We start from the raw sequence: 13,417 nt of genomic DNA on the forward strand, positions 1-13,417 counted from the left end.
GTTGGAGCGCCTCAAACGTGTAAGACAATACAACCGGACCAGGCTAGGTCTAGCGTCTAAGAACTAAAATAGGTCTAAAAACTGTCTTCAGTAACACACTTAAGTAATACATGGATCTTGAGGACACGTACCCGCCATGCTTGGTCCAGCGACATTGTTGTTCCCAGACTGCACGAGCTGTGAAGCATCGTTACTGACGGACAGCCCTCCGTCGATGCCATTACGAGAGGCTCGCCGAACATCACTAGAGTCAAGGGACTCTGATGCTCCACCAACAACACTGAAAGCAACGATAGTGAGTAGAATAACAGAGAACATGATGTCGCCAATCCAGCTGGTTAGATTAACGCTGCTGTACACATGTAAGGTCGTATTTAAACTATGATCTGTCATTATTGACTTAGCCGATGACATTCTGTCAAAACGTAAATATGCAAGAAAATCTAAATATGTCTTTTAACATTTGATCTACATGCTCCTATTCGTTCATTCTGATTACCACGTTACCATTGGCTGTACCGATAATTTTGATTGACAGTCATGGCCGGTCTGTTTGTATACTAGGTTACAAGGTTATCTCTTCTTGAACAAGCCGTCCCTGTGTATACGCGCGTGCCGGAATTGGGACCTGCCTGTTTTTGTCGGTACTTCTGACAAAGTATGATAACCCCTTATTACTTGGTCTTTGTGAAAAAGTACAAACAAACCAGCTGTCTTTACAGCCAAACGTCTAATAGCTTCTTTGTTCTCTTTGTGCTTTGCCAGCAATACTCTTGATACACTTGGGGCACTGGTGCAGCACTTTGGGGTTTATTCACTTATTACATTTTTGCAATTTTTATTAATTTAGATATAGCGTAATACGTAAAAGTTATGACTTAGAAGACAACAAAATACGCAAAATGGTTCTTTATCTTTGAAATTCGTTGAGTCATCTACGAACACCGCAGTGCCGCACCGGTGCCCCAAGTGCAGTGAGAGTCAACTTTATAGGTTTGGATCCTCAGGTTAGTTGTTATTGTGTGGTAACAAACTTGACAGTTTATGTGAAAAAAAATGTTATTTCAAAGTGTCAGTGGCTACGTCGATTTGTTTCATATACATGAACGCTAACGTTGTTGCTAACATTTCCCTTACAGACAAGAACATATCTGTCAGAAATGTTTCCAAGATCGTTAAAAGCACGCTCATGCACAGACATTCAAAATGATAATTTTATTGACAACTGATCGAAATACAGCGTTTCATTTAAATGGGCATTGAAGACAGTAATACGGTATATCGTATGCTTAGGTAAAACTGCATACATGACTACAAAAAAATTACCCTAGGTACAATTAGTAGCAAGCTTAGCCTTTTGTTAGGATATGTTGTCAATAAAACGATTATTTTTGGTATTGCTGATAGGATATGTTTATACTTGTAACCCAAGAAGTGTTAGCATTTTTTAATTCGCTGCTGCTGGATACAGATATCATTGGGTACTTGCACATATAGTCAGCTAATAAAATTTCCCTGTATGTTTGCAATGTGTCATTGATCTAATATGGCAATGATGATGATGATGTCATCAAAGCTATGAAATGTAAATGCCACCTCAAACAAGTACTCGGAGATACATTACAAGTCTGTATTAAAATTTCTATGATTATGGCTGTTAGGAGACGAGATTTGATGAAAAAAAAAAAGAATTCAGCAATAGCCGAGGTTTTACAACCTATACATATTTAAAAATTACATAGCCTGCAGATTGAAAGCCAGTTCTTCTATTCCATTTCATTTCAGCTGCGTGTTATTTGCCTTGCATTCTACAGTAACTGTTAAAGGATTACACAAACGACAAATGAGCCGGCCAGGCAGGTTCGTAATTTGTAATTCACGGCTGAAAGTCAGTAGGACGGATCATCATTTTGGATCTTTTAAGATTCTTCCAATCGGAGCCTCCAAATGGGTTCCAGTCTATACCATAGCCACTGTACACGGTGCGATCAGATGGGCGCAGGTACGGGCCATTAAGGGCAGAATTACCACACCTGTTAAACCACCACCCGCCGGAGGCTGCAGCGTCACTAGAACAGGACCCAGAATACGCGTCATGGTCCTGATCCCTAGTACTGAAGCCCATGCCATTTAGGTGAGCACCAGATGACGGGTACGACAAGGCAAACCCATCCCCAGCCGTTCCACTGTACCCACCCGCATTCAGACGATAGAAGATAGAGGCCTCCCCCACCGAGAATGAGGAGTACTTCGCGTACTTCACCACCCCTCCCAGTCCTCTAACTCTACATATAGTTCGTAAGCGTTGTGAGACGTCAGGCGGTACATACTCTCCAACCCTAACCAGTACTCCCCATTGGCCGAACCAAACCCGTACTTATAATCATTATATGGTCTGTCAAAATGGAGGGTACCGTCAAACCTCCTCTGTATGACCGTCCACCCTCCCCCATCTGTGGTCTGATCACAGTACACAGAAATAGGACTGTCTATACCCAAAGGTTTTATGTCGTGTACACCACTTGTTGCAACACTAAACATTGCAAAAGCTGTGTGAATCTGAGAACAGTCAATAAAGTAGTTTGTTCGACCAAACATTCGTAGAGCCAGGGAAGCCAGGAGAGACGAAGGTTGATGCCCTTCCTCAGGATCCATTCTGTTTTCGTAGTTTGCTAGTTTCCCTCCTTCCGGAAACAGGAGCAAATCTATAAAAAAAGAAGTGACAAATTAGACGAAATATTATTCATCCTTATAAAATAAAAAATATGTGTATAGTAAAGGATTATCATTTAATTCTGCCATACACAGAGCTGTGACGGAGGGTTCACAAACTTTATGCAGTAGTCTGAACACCAGATATGCTTACCTATTAAAGTATTATTTATGAGGAATGTTTAATCTATGCATTTCAAATGTCATCTCTGTGTTATGTTTAAAAAAGTCATAGTGAAGAAAATGCTTCATAAAGTCAAAGATATTTTAGAACTTACCGCAGCTTTGCACGTCACGTTTCTTCAGCATGTCAGCCACATCCTCACAAACTGTCTTCAGCTTCGTAACTTCTCCGGTTTCCGCTACTTCAACTACAATAGAACACAATGCAAGCTACATTTACAAACTGTTGTCAGCATAGATTGTTTGATATCGTCATGGAAGGAATTTATTGTCACAAAACTAGCAAAAAAATTATTACTAAAATCTGAATTGGTATAGTACCGAAATTTTCAGATGTACGGCCATGAATACATGTTTTTTAAGCCATAATCTATATATGTGGCCTACACTGCTGCTATATAAGTTTCAAGCCATACCACATTTGAAGCAGAGTCATGTTTTAACTTAGACGGTCACTGTAGAAGACAAGATTGCATGCGTCTATTGTAAGCCACATGGAACCACTTCAGTTCCATATGGTTTACTTTTTTTCAGAATCCAAACAAAATTATATTGCCTACCCACCAGTCCTGATACACTCCTCCCACAGCCTGCACAGAGACGGGCTAAACTGGTCAGTACGAGCTTCCTCTGTCCCAACGGACCCATTAAGAAGAACTGCGGTCAACACAAACAGACGGTAGAACCACATCTTGTACAGCCGATGTCCTCTGTAGGTATGAGGTACTATCGGCTCTCCAGACGGTAAAGTTCGCACGCCACAGGTATATAAATAGTCGTTAACCAGATGGTATTTCGTCGTACGTTACCTTGGAGACAGAAAAAAATGATTGACAGTCATGATCGGTCTGTTTGTATACTAGGTTACAGGGTTATCTCTTCTTGAACAAGTCGTCCCTGTATACATACGCGTGCCGGAATTGGGCCTGCCTGTTTTTGTTGCTTCTTCTGACAAAGTATGATAACCCCTTATTACTTGGTCTTTGGGATAAAAGCACGACAAACCAGCTGTCATTTATTCTGATATACAGTCAAATTTGCGATAGCTATGTATACACCTTTCTCATGCAGCGACCATGATGGATTGAAGACGTGGTCAATGAGGCAAACAGACAAAACGTATCTCTAAAATCACCTCCTATTTGGTTTTCCCCCAATTCATACAGATTTTCACAATGTAAGATCAAATAATAAATATTTTAACTAGTGTTATGTACCAAAAAATGTAGACTGATCCCATAGTCCCTTGAGATGCAAAAGAAAAACGTGTTAATTCTCTTTTTCATATGTACCTAATTTGGCTAATTGGTTACTTTTACTGAATACAATTTAAACTTGGATGTAACAATTGTATTTATTCGTTAAAAAAATAGTATGAACTCTGTAATGTTCGTTTCTTTCTTATTTTGTACAATAATGGATTATAAGAGTTCTATAAAACACATATGCATTCCATAACGACCTTAGAAATTCCGTACAGTAATCTTGAAATCAAAGAAAGTCTATTACATGTATTAGGGCATCACTACTACAGTCTGCCGTACGGATCAAAACTGCCTCCTAGCAGTTCATGACATTATTGCAGAAGAAATCACTTATTGCTGCAAGAATAGTATACATCGCTAGGAGGCATCAATGACACGTGGCGAGTGTCCGCATGTCCTATCAACTATTTTAAAGCTTATATTTCGAGTTTACAGACTTGTCCAGGCATGATATATCAAACTATATAAGTAAAATATAACAAACATGCTCGGGTAACTGTCATAATGTAATGTTACATTGTGAAAACAAGTACTCACTATGTATAGGGCAGACTAATTACTTTTGGTAAGACGTCTGGATGCTAACTGTATTAGATATTGATGAAGTATTTATCAAATATTGACATAATCCGATGCGATTAAGAAAAGATGCAGTGTATTTGTAGGCGTAGGCGCAAATGAAATTGTATGACTTCTTTTGAAATCCTTTACTTTTCTTACATAAGTACTGTTAGATTCTGAAAATCAGTCCGTCACTGGCCAGAAAGCAAAACTCCTTTAGAAACACGACATACCAAATCAGTTCTTTGATAAAAGGGCAACTATACTCATCTAAATGATTAGCCATATTCATGATTAATTTACAGTTTTATGCTGTAATTTGTCTGCCAGTACAGTAAACATGTACGAGCAGGCGGAGCCGGTCCGGTCTCCCGTCTCTGGGCCCGGCCGTGGCCGAACCACCGGGCCGCCGCCTCAATCGCCTATTGTCCACCTGGGCGCTTCAAGAGGGCGTGCTCGCTATGGCAAAGGCGCTACAGACAAACAAGAACAAGACCAAAAAGTCTCAGACACGTACGAAGAAGCCAAGGCGGCGAAACGCCATGCAACGAATACGCGTACGCCTGCAGGTAGCTGACTGACGGCCTTCTTTTTATATTTTACCCGGTATTTTCCAAATACTTGATATTGCAAATACTGGTCTCGCTGTTTTCATGTGTCTTTAATCATTATGCCATTGATGTTGATGATAAATTCCAAGGAAACCTTATGTATTTCATGAAAACTTGAAACATAAGCAAAACAAACTGTTCCTACAGACCGAACGTATGAGGGAGCAACAAGTCGTCGCCAAGCTCTTTGTAGCTTCATTCGTTCCAGGGCCCACCGTATCTGTATTGCCGCCGCTACTGTCGAAATCCTTGTCACGATGGGACTCTTCATAATGTTCTTCATCAACAATAAGGTAAACAATGTTAAATCTCAAAAGCTTAGCTTTTTTTCTAATTCTGTGGTTAACATTTACCAATAAACGGTCCTTTCTTTATATATATATACATACGAACTTATTCTGATTATTGTATTTGTATAGGAATTATAGCAACTGACCGCCACTATTAACGACTTGAAACGTCATCTGGAGAACATGTCTAAACTCGATGTTGACAACGAGCAAAACCAAACTGCTGAAAATTCTCTGAAAATTTGGTGTCCATACGAGAATGCGTTTTAGAATTACAGGTGTCAGAAGGGGCGGCCTCAACCCCCCCCCCCCCGTCCAGGATGACCAAAAAAGCCCGGTCTGAATAGGGTTAACAAGTGATCAATTATCTATAAGTTATAAATGTAGCCAACTATCTACTTTAGTCAGATATTGTCATCTTTGTATGAGGATTTAGATATTTGAACCTCAAGAAAAAGTTAATTTTCAGCGGTAAGATTAATATCGCAATTGTCATCTTTGATTTTGAATTCACATATCGTTAGTCTCAAAAAGTGGTGTTCAATAGTTTTTTTAGTTTGTACAGTACATGTACTGGTACACAGATGCTTAAGTCTGTACCTGTACCTAAATGATTTTAAAGGTACGTTACAGGCGCGGGTATCTAGGTGCACAGCCCTATCCACGGCGTATGAAAACAACTTTGTTTTGCGTGGAAATGTCTTCGATTATAAACAAGTCCCACAACCACTTGACTTGTCAGCCATGTTTGTCCAAATGGGAACTTTTTGATAGGCTACCAAAAATTAGAGGACTTCTTGTGGCTTGCTATTGCGTTGTATACCGATGGTGGAAAGGTGGAAAAAAGTAACGTGACAAATTGCAAATTTCAATCTGAATGGAGATTTTTTTATACAGAATATTAACAGCCGACTAAAACAGTGTCTCAGATTACGCTTAAACACCCCTGTAACAAAATGGGTAACACCTGAATATACAGCTGAAATAACTCTAAATGAACACATCACACGGTCTATTTTGACCTCTGTGTTCCAAGGAAGATGGCGCGTCAAGTAAACTCTCAGGTAAGGACTTACTGGTGCTGAGTTTTCCACTTACTTGAATTGACTTTTATTTTGGGCGCATTTTTGGACGAAGTTTTAACAACAATATGCTCACAAAAATGCTATGCTTAGAAATCCAGTAAGGTGTCTGAAATCAATATTTGATAACTTCCTGGATCAACTGTTACGTATAGTTTTCATTTTATACACCTGTGGTTAATAGAACGAAGTTTGATAGAAACACAAAACGATAGAAAATGCTCGGGTTTGTATCTAAATGGACAAGATATATTGACTTGAATGACCAGTCAGACATGTACGCAGTGTATACATTTCGCCATATGGTATACATACATGTATAGTACGTAAACCAAAACGGTTTTCAGAAGGTTATAGTTACAGAAGACATTTACAGCGTTTTTATGTTGAGACGTTAAGTTGACTTTTCTACTTTTAGTAGCAAATCCTACGTATGGAAAGGAATATATCATGTATGTCACACGTATTTGTAAGTCTCGTGACGATCACCAGATGTGTGGGTGTCGTGGGAATATTCAAATTAGATACGTCCTATATTGTACATGTACATACTATATTGAAGACGAGACGCCAACATTGATGATATATTGTTTGCAACACCAAAGAAACAACTTACAGGTTACTCGGCAAGAGTGCAACAAAAGGACATTATGCAACAGTCCACATTTGACTTTGACAGTACTTGCGTGCCAACTGTCACTGATCTAACCTTATCTGAATACGTAGTACAGTGATACTTTCTACCATGGTGTTATACAATATGTGGTATGTAGAAATGAATGAATGCGTGTGTCTTTGTAAGGATTTGTGTGTCTTAATCGTACATCAAATACCTCAAAGATTTGAGTTCACGGTGAAATGGCCACCGCGGAAACTCCGAACATAAAACTACCGCGAAAGTTTCTGCATTTACAGTATAGACTGATTAGGATTGTTACGCGCTTTTTTTGAAACTCCCAATTCGGGACCTTGCCTTCGCATTACTGATAAAGCTAGATTTTGTCAAGCTTACAATGAGTCCTATCATTATTTAAAGTACAGAATTAAGTCGTTAAAAACTCCTTGCTGATTAGCGAACGGCTGTTACTAATACTTTAGTCTCGAGAAAGTTTTAGAATGTGTGTGTCTGTGTGTGTGTTGTCTGTGTTTTTTTCTCTATATGTTTTTGGACAGACGAGGACGATGTGGCACTGCACTCAAGTTTTGTAACTTATATTAACAATGCCACATACACGGTACAGACAGAAGGAAAGTCGTGTAAAGTGCCTTTCCCAAGGGCACAACGTCCGGGGCACGGTGGGAATCGAAATCAGGACCCATAGATCCCGAACGCACTACCAGTTACGCCACGCCCGACGCCACGCTGTCTGTGTTGTGTGTGTGTCTGTGTGTTATGTATGTGTGTTGTGTGTGTTGTGTGTGTGTGTGTGTTGTGCGTGTGTCTTGTGTGTGTGTTGTGTGTGTGTTATGTGTGTTGTGTGTGTGTGTGTTGTGTGTGTGTTGTGTGTGTGTTATGTGTGTTGTGTGTGTGTGTGTTGTGTGTGTGTTGTGTGTGTGTTATGTGTGTGTTTTGTGTGTTGTGTGTGTGTGTGAGTGTGTGTGAGAGAGTGTGTGTGAGTGTGTGTGTTTTGTATGTGTGCTGTGTGTGTGTTTGACAATATATGGCCCCAAGACAGTAATTGTGTGATGAACTCAACTAAAGGATTGCAACATGCAACGCTACATGATCCTCTGGTTATTTTGGAGTTTCTTGTTTCAATTTTACGTTTTCGTTATTCATTAACGTGTATTTGTTATGCATAAAAACTTATATTCTTAACCTTCCATCTTTCAGAGAAACCAAGAGGAAGCGGTCATTGACCTAGCCTGGCCAAACGAGGCGTGGTCGGACGTTACCAAAGAGATTTTCCACCAGTTGAATGCTGGGACGGAAAATGGCGACTGGACGCGTCATCCGGGATATCTCCGGACAGGAGAAAGGCGTCTGTACTGTAGGAATATTTCGGAACAGGGAAAAGGGTTCGAGTACGCCATTTTTATCAATAAAAGGGAGCAGCGAGCGACATGTGTGTGTCAGTTCGGGCCATACTTGGAAGGACCGCCGAGGTACGTTTAACTTAGTAGCATTTCTTTTAAGTCAAACCTGGTTTTGCGGTCCCCTCCATTTCCACAGTTAACCCCACTCTGCTGCTGAATCCAAGTTTGACTGAAACACTCAAAGTCTATCTTCTATTACCTGATTGGTCTTTTTTGTTGTCTTTTTCTTGAAAGAAGAAACAAGTAGATATTGGAAAAAATTGAATACATTTGAGTTCAATTAAATACAACTGAAATATTTTGACAAATACCCATGCAGAAACACATACCACACACACACACACACACACACACACACACACACACACACACACACGCGTAGACCTATACCGGACACACGGACACATACACACACTCACATACATATGGCATACACACATGCACAGACACCAACATCCCTACCTTAAAAAAAAACTTTCTTGAAATTATTGCATGCAACCTCAGGTAGACATCCTAACTATCCAATCCTGCTTTTCCACAGCCATGTGCATGGGGGCGCTGTTGCTACAATGCTTGACACAGTGATGGGTACCTGTGCATATAACGTTCTGGAAGGTTTTCACTTGACAGCAAATCTCAACATTAACTACAAAAAGTGCGTACCTTAATCTCTGTCGTGAGTAGTTTTATGTACATTATGTGGTGCTATAGAAATGGTTACACCTCTCTATTCACCGTATGGCATTCCTTGTTCTACGCATGATTTGGTTCAATCATCTGCTAGATTCAGTGTAATGTTCGTAGCATTATTTGAAGGAAGACTTCTTGGGAGACGCAACCATTAGAATTTCTCCCAGTAATACATGTAATCCAATGGGAGAGTTGAGGAAACAAATATGCAATTATCTCAAGAATAAAAAGTTCGAGCCATACAAACTTACCCTCAAATGATAGCCTTCTATGCCCTGTCTCATCAAATTCATTTGCAAGAATTTCTATACATGTACGGCTAGTCTTTTGATACACCCCCTAATTAGGGCTCTTTGATTCGCCCGTTTGGTTCCAAACAGCTATCTGACGACGATACCACTATTTCAGGGGGTTGCGTAAACCCCTTCGATGGAGAAAGGTCATTTTGCACCACTAATTCAACAAGTATATGGTCTTTCCTACCGCTGTCACTTTACAAAATGTACAGATTTCACATAAAATCCCACCGAAAAAGGCTTTTAATGGTTTAAAGCCTTGTTTTTATTTGAATTTTTGTAGCTCCCTGTCTTCTATCATGCTGTTCAAAGAGCCAATAGCAAAGACAGAACTACTGAGCCTTTAGAGCCTAGACTTCGATAAGTTATTCTGTTCTCTATTCTTTCAGGCCTGTTCGCTTAGGATCTACCGCCATTTTTCTCGCCAAGGTGGACAAACAGGAAAACCGGAAGGCTTACCTCTCTGCCTACGTCACTTCCGCTGACGGGAGCACCACACTCTGCGATGCCACGTCACTTTTTGTCCAACTCTCACAAGAGCAGATGGAGAAAGCCAAGAAGTACCTACCTCAAGATTCTCACAATGATTAAGTCGTAAAGGCTGAAATGGCAGTTGTATAAGGAGACATAATACATTATAGGCTGCTTGCTGTCACATGACGTATGTACTGTCCGCCATGTTGGATGCTTAAACCCGGAAGTTGGCCGATAAACTGGATTTCAATCGTATGATGTAATTAGTTACATACACTGTGATTTCATGGTTATTACATAATACATATACGAATCTATAGATTTAATACTTCTATGAACGCTACAATGTCAGAGACAAATTACTTAATGATAATTCCCTTCGTCAGTGCTGTTTTGATGTCAGGGGGTCGTTTGTCAGCCTGATAACTAGGGAACGCAAGGATGGATGGTTTTGATGTTTGGTATGTGGGTAGGATTAGACATGACGAAGGAATGGCAGGAATTGCGTTACGGCAGGGCGCTCTAGCGGCGTGTTATGGTACTGCAGCAGAACTTCCGGTTTTGCTATTTTTTGTTTGGGACTTGTTTGGGTGATGATTTGTAAGTGGTAGGTAGCTGTGTAAAAGCATAGTAAGGTGTGTAAGTTTTGGCCACCTAGGGGTTTCGCAGGGGCGGTGAAATTAATTCTTGTTTTAGGTTTTGAGAAAGAATAATGCTAGAAGGGGTTGATGGATGTTAATGACTGTAGGTATGCAGACAGCTTACATAACAATGTACATAATTGTATACTTGTTTTGCAAATTAGGTGGTAATTGGCATGATACAATAGGTATGTGTAGAAACGTTATATAGGGCTTGTCTGTGAACAGTCCAGCTCCTTCACGCCAACACAGATTGATCTAATATTTGGTATGTGGGTAGCTCTTGAGAAGGAGAAGAAACGTACGAGGCGTTTTTTCGTCTAGTGGCTTCTGACGGTTTTGCAGGGGATGATTGTACGTGGAAAATACGTTTTACAGTGGCCCTGAGTGGGTATTTCGCAATCGTGCTATAGTTAGGTGGTATTACGTCATGCTGCTACCAGCGCTTACCCCGTCCTCACAGGAAGTGACCCCAAAGGTCATAGTTGCGCAATAGAGGACAGCACGACTTATATATACCAGACGATTACAAGACAATGGTACTATAGTGACAGTACATTATACATGATGGGGTGTAAATGTTTCCTATAAGATTTGATAATCTGTAGATTAAGGGCAATGAATCAGGGCAATGATGATATTGTTTACAGGGGTCTATATTATACGTTTTAAAAGGGTTGTACATGTAACAGTTACTACCGGCACAATACATTGTTGAACAAAGCAGGGTTTGTTTTTCACAGTAGCTTGTAGTAATTGATGAGATTGTTTATAGGGATTGTACATTAGACATACAGGATGCAAAATGTAGTGGACTGCATTGTGAAACAAAGAATGCTACATCATCATTGTTGCAAGCAACAAGTCGGCAATAATGATCTGTAAAGGGGGCTGTACAAAGAAAAACTATAATTTATAATATCACTTTGTAGAAACGTCCATGCAATGTATCAAGTCGTCAATATTGACAATATTGATCCGTCAACCCGTCCCTTATTACCATCTAAAGGGATGATTCGATTGCGTACGCGCGGAAAACTTGCTGTCAATTCCGGGCATTTTTATCAATCGGACATACTAGTACACAACTCAGTTAGGCTAATATTTCTCTCTTTGTTAGTTAGAGTCCATTCCAAGTCATCGTGCGGATGTTTGTTGTCATTGTTTAGAATTGATTTTAAAGTTTTGTAATTATATGTCTAGAATCGACATTTGATACTTCAGAAATATTTGTAACATTATTTCAATTTTATAAATATTTCCCCGGTCCTGTAAAACTTTGGAAATATTCATGGTGTGGAATTATATACTTCTAATGGTTTCTAAATAATGATAACAGCATTCTACCATTATTTACCATTTTCTACCATTTTTTGTAACATTTTGTAAATGGGTCAGTGGGCTGGGAAGATAGCAATTCACACATCCTTGCAAAGTATGGTTGGGTGTCAATGCAACAATGACCCACCACAAAGGATCCACCAGTGCCCAGGAGTGAAATCTAAAAATATATATATATGCATTCCAAATACCATGACAATCTGTCAACGCAAACTATTCCACTTCAAAGGGATGATACAGCTACATAGGCGCGAAAAAAGTTGTAGAATTCCGAGAATTTTTGTCAATCGAACGTATCATTTTCTGTAAGGCTAGCCCCTGAGATGTCTATAACAAACACTCTCCAACCACCACACCCTAGCCCATTTCACGAAGGTTGAGTTCTACGAACGCTTGTTTATTATGTGTTAATCGGTATACTAGTATTATGGATTTAAGAATAATTAAGGCATTTTAAAATTTGATTTTTAGCATGAATTAATATTCTATTAAGTAGAACTTCTCAGGACCTGAACACTGCATTGTTGTATTGTATGTCAGTATTAAGTTAACGCCTGTACTAAAGTTTACTCACGTTATGTCAAATGCTTATTTTTGTTCTATAAACTTTTATCGTACTGCCCATTGCCAAACCCATATCTTTACCTACGTGACGAACCATAATGTGAGTTACGGCCAATGACCATGACAATGAAGTTTATTGCTATTCATGCCCCCCCCCCCCTGGGGCTAAATGATAGCCTTCTATGCCCAGTAGGTTGCATACAAAGAGACTGATAGGTAATAATAAGCTGTTCTATGTTTTACTTATGCCTATATTTCTACATGCTTCTCCCCTCTTCTTAAAACATGCGAAGATGAACTCACAGAGTTCTTCTATTAAATCGTAGTTAGCTGATGACATTAGATATTTGAAAAAAGTCATTCCTTTGTTAGTTTTGTATATTTAGGATTGGCAAGTGTTGTCTAAACAAAGGTATTGCGTATATCTTTGTACATTGAACATGCTAGAAGAAAGTGCACTTCATTTTCTAAATAACAACTACACAGACCTTTTCGGGGACAGAAATATCTCAGGAATACTTTCTTTACTTCAACATGTGATTGATAAGCCTAAAGGTGCACTCTCACTGCACTTGCGCCAAGCTTGCGTCACCGAGGGGTTCGTTCACTGCGTTGCTGTTTTATTATTTTCTCGTTTTTTTTTTCATAATTTATTCGAACCGTAATCATA

General features: G+C 39.6%; 3 protein-coding genes across 3 annotated transcripts in view; 1 reads left to right on the forward strand and 2 right to left on the reverse strand.

Annotated features, from left to right (window-relative positions):
• The window catches only part of LOC118412649, a 3,843-nt gene extending 3,506 nt beyond the window's left edge, over positions 1 to 337 (reverse strand). Inside the window, exon 1 of the mRNA XM_035815648.1 lies at positions 132 to 337. Within this exon, the coding sequence (XP_035671541.1) occupies positions 132 to 318 (187 nt within the window). The 5' untranslated portion in view covers positions 319 to 337. The remainder of the gene's footprint in view (positions 1 to 131) is intronic.
• Positions 338 to 2,171: 1,834 nt separating this feature from the next.
• LOC118411130 (angiopoietin-4-like) lies at positions 2,172 to 3,586 on the reverse strand. The gene is made up of 3 exons (XM_035813172.1): positions 3,460 to 3,586; positions 2,991 to 3,083; positions 2,172 to 2,705 (listed from the first exon to the last, which is right to left on the reverse strand). The coding sequence occupies exons 1-3, from the start codon at positions 3,584 to 3,586 to the stop codon at positions 2,260 to 2,262; spliced, it is 666 nt and encodes a 221-aa protein (XP_035669065.1). The 3' UTR covers positions 2,172 to 2,259.
• Positions 3,587 to 6,644: 3,058 nt separating this feature from the next.
• On the forward strand, positions 6,645 to 10,578 carry LOC118412648 (acyl-coenzyme A thioesterase THEM4-like). The gene is made up of 4 exons (XM_035815646.1): positions 6,645 to 6,686; positions 8,539 to 8,810; positions 9,283 to 9,396; positions 10,117 to 10,578. The coding sequence occupies exons 1-4, from the start codon at positions 6,663 to 6,665 to the stop codon at positions 10,316 to 10,318; spliced, it is 612 nt and encodes a 203-aa protein (XP_035671539.1). The 5' UTR covers positions 6,645 to 6,662; the 3' UTR covers positions 10,319 to 10,578.
• The last annotated feature ends 2,839 nt before the right edge of the window (positions 10,579 to 13,417 follow it).

This window comes from Branchiostoma floridae, chromosome 3 (assembly GCF_000003815.2).
Source record: "Branchiostoma floridae strain S238N-H82 chromosome 3, Bfl_VNyyK, whole genome shotgun sequence".
NCBI classification, from domain to species: domain Eukaryota; kingdom Metazoa; phylum Chordata; class Leptocardii; order Amphioxiformes; family Branchiostomatidae; genus Branchiostoma; species Branchiostoma floridae.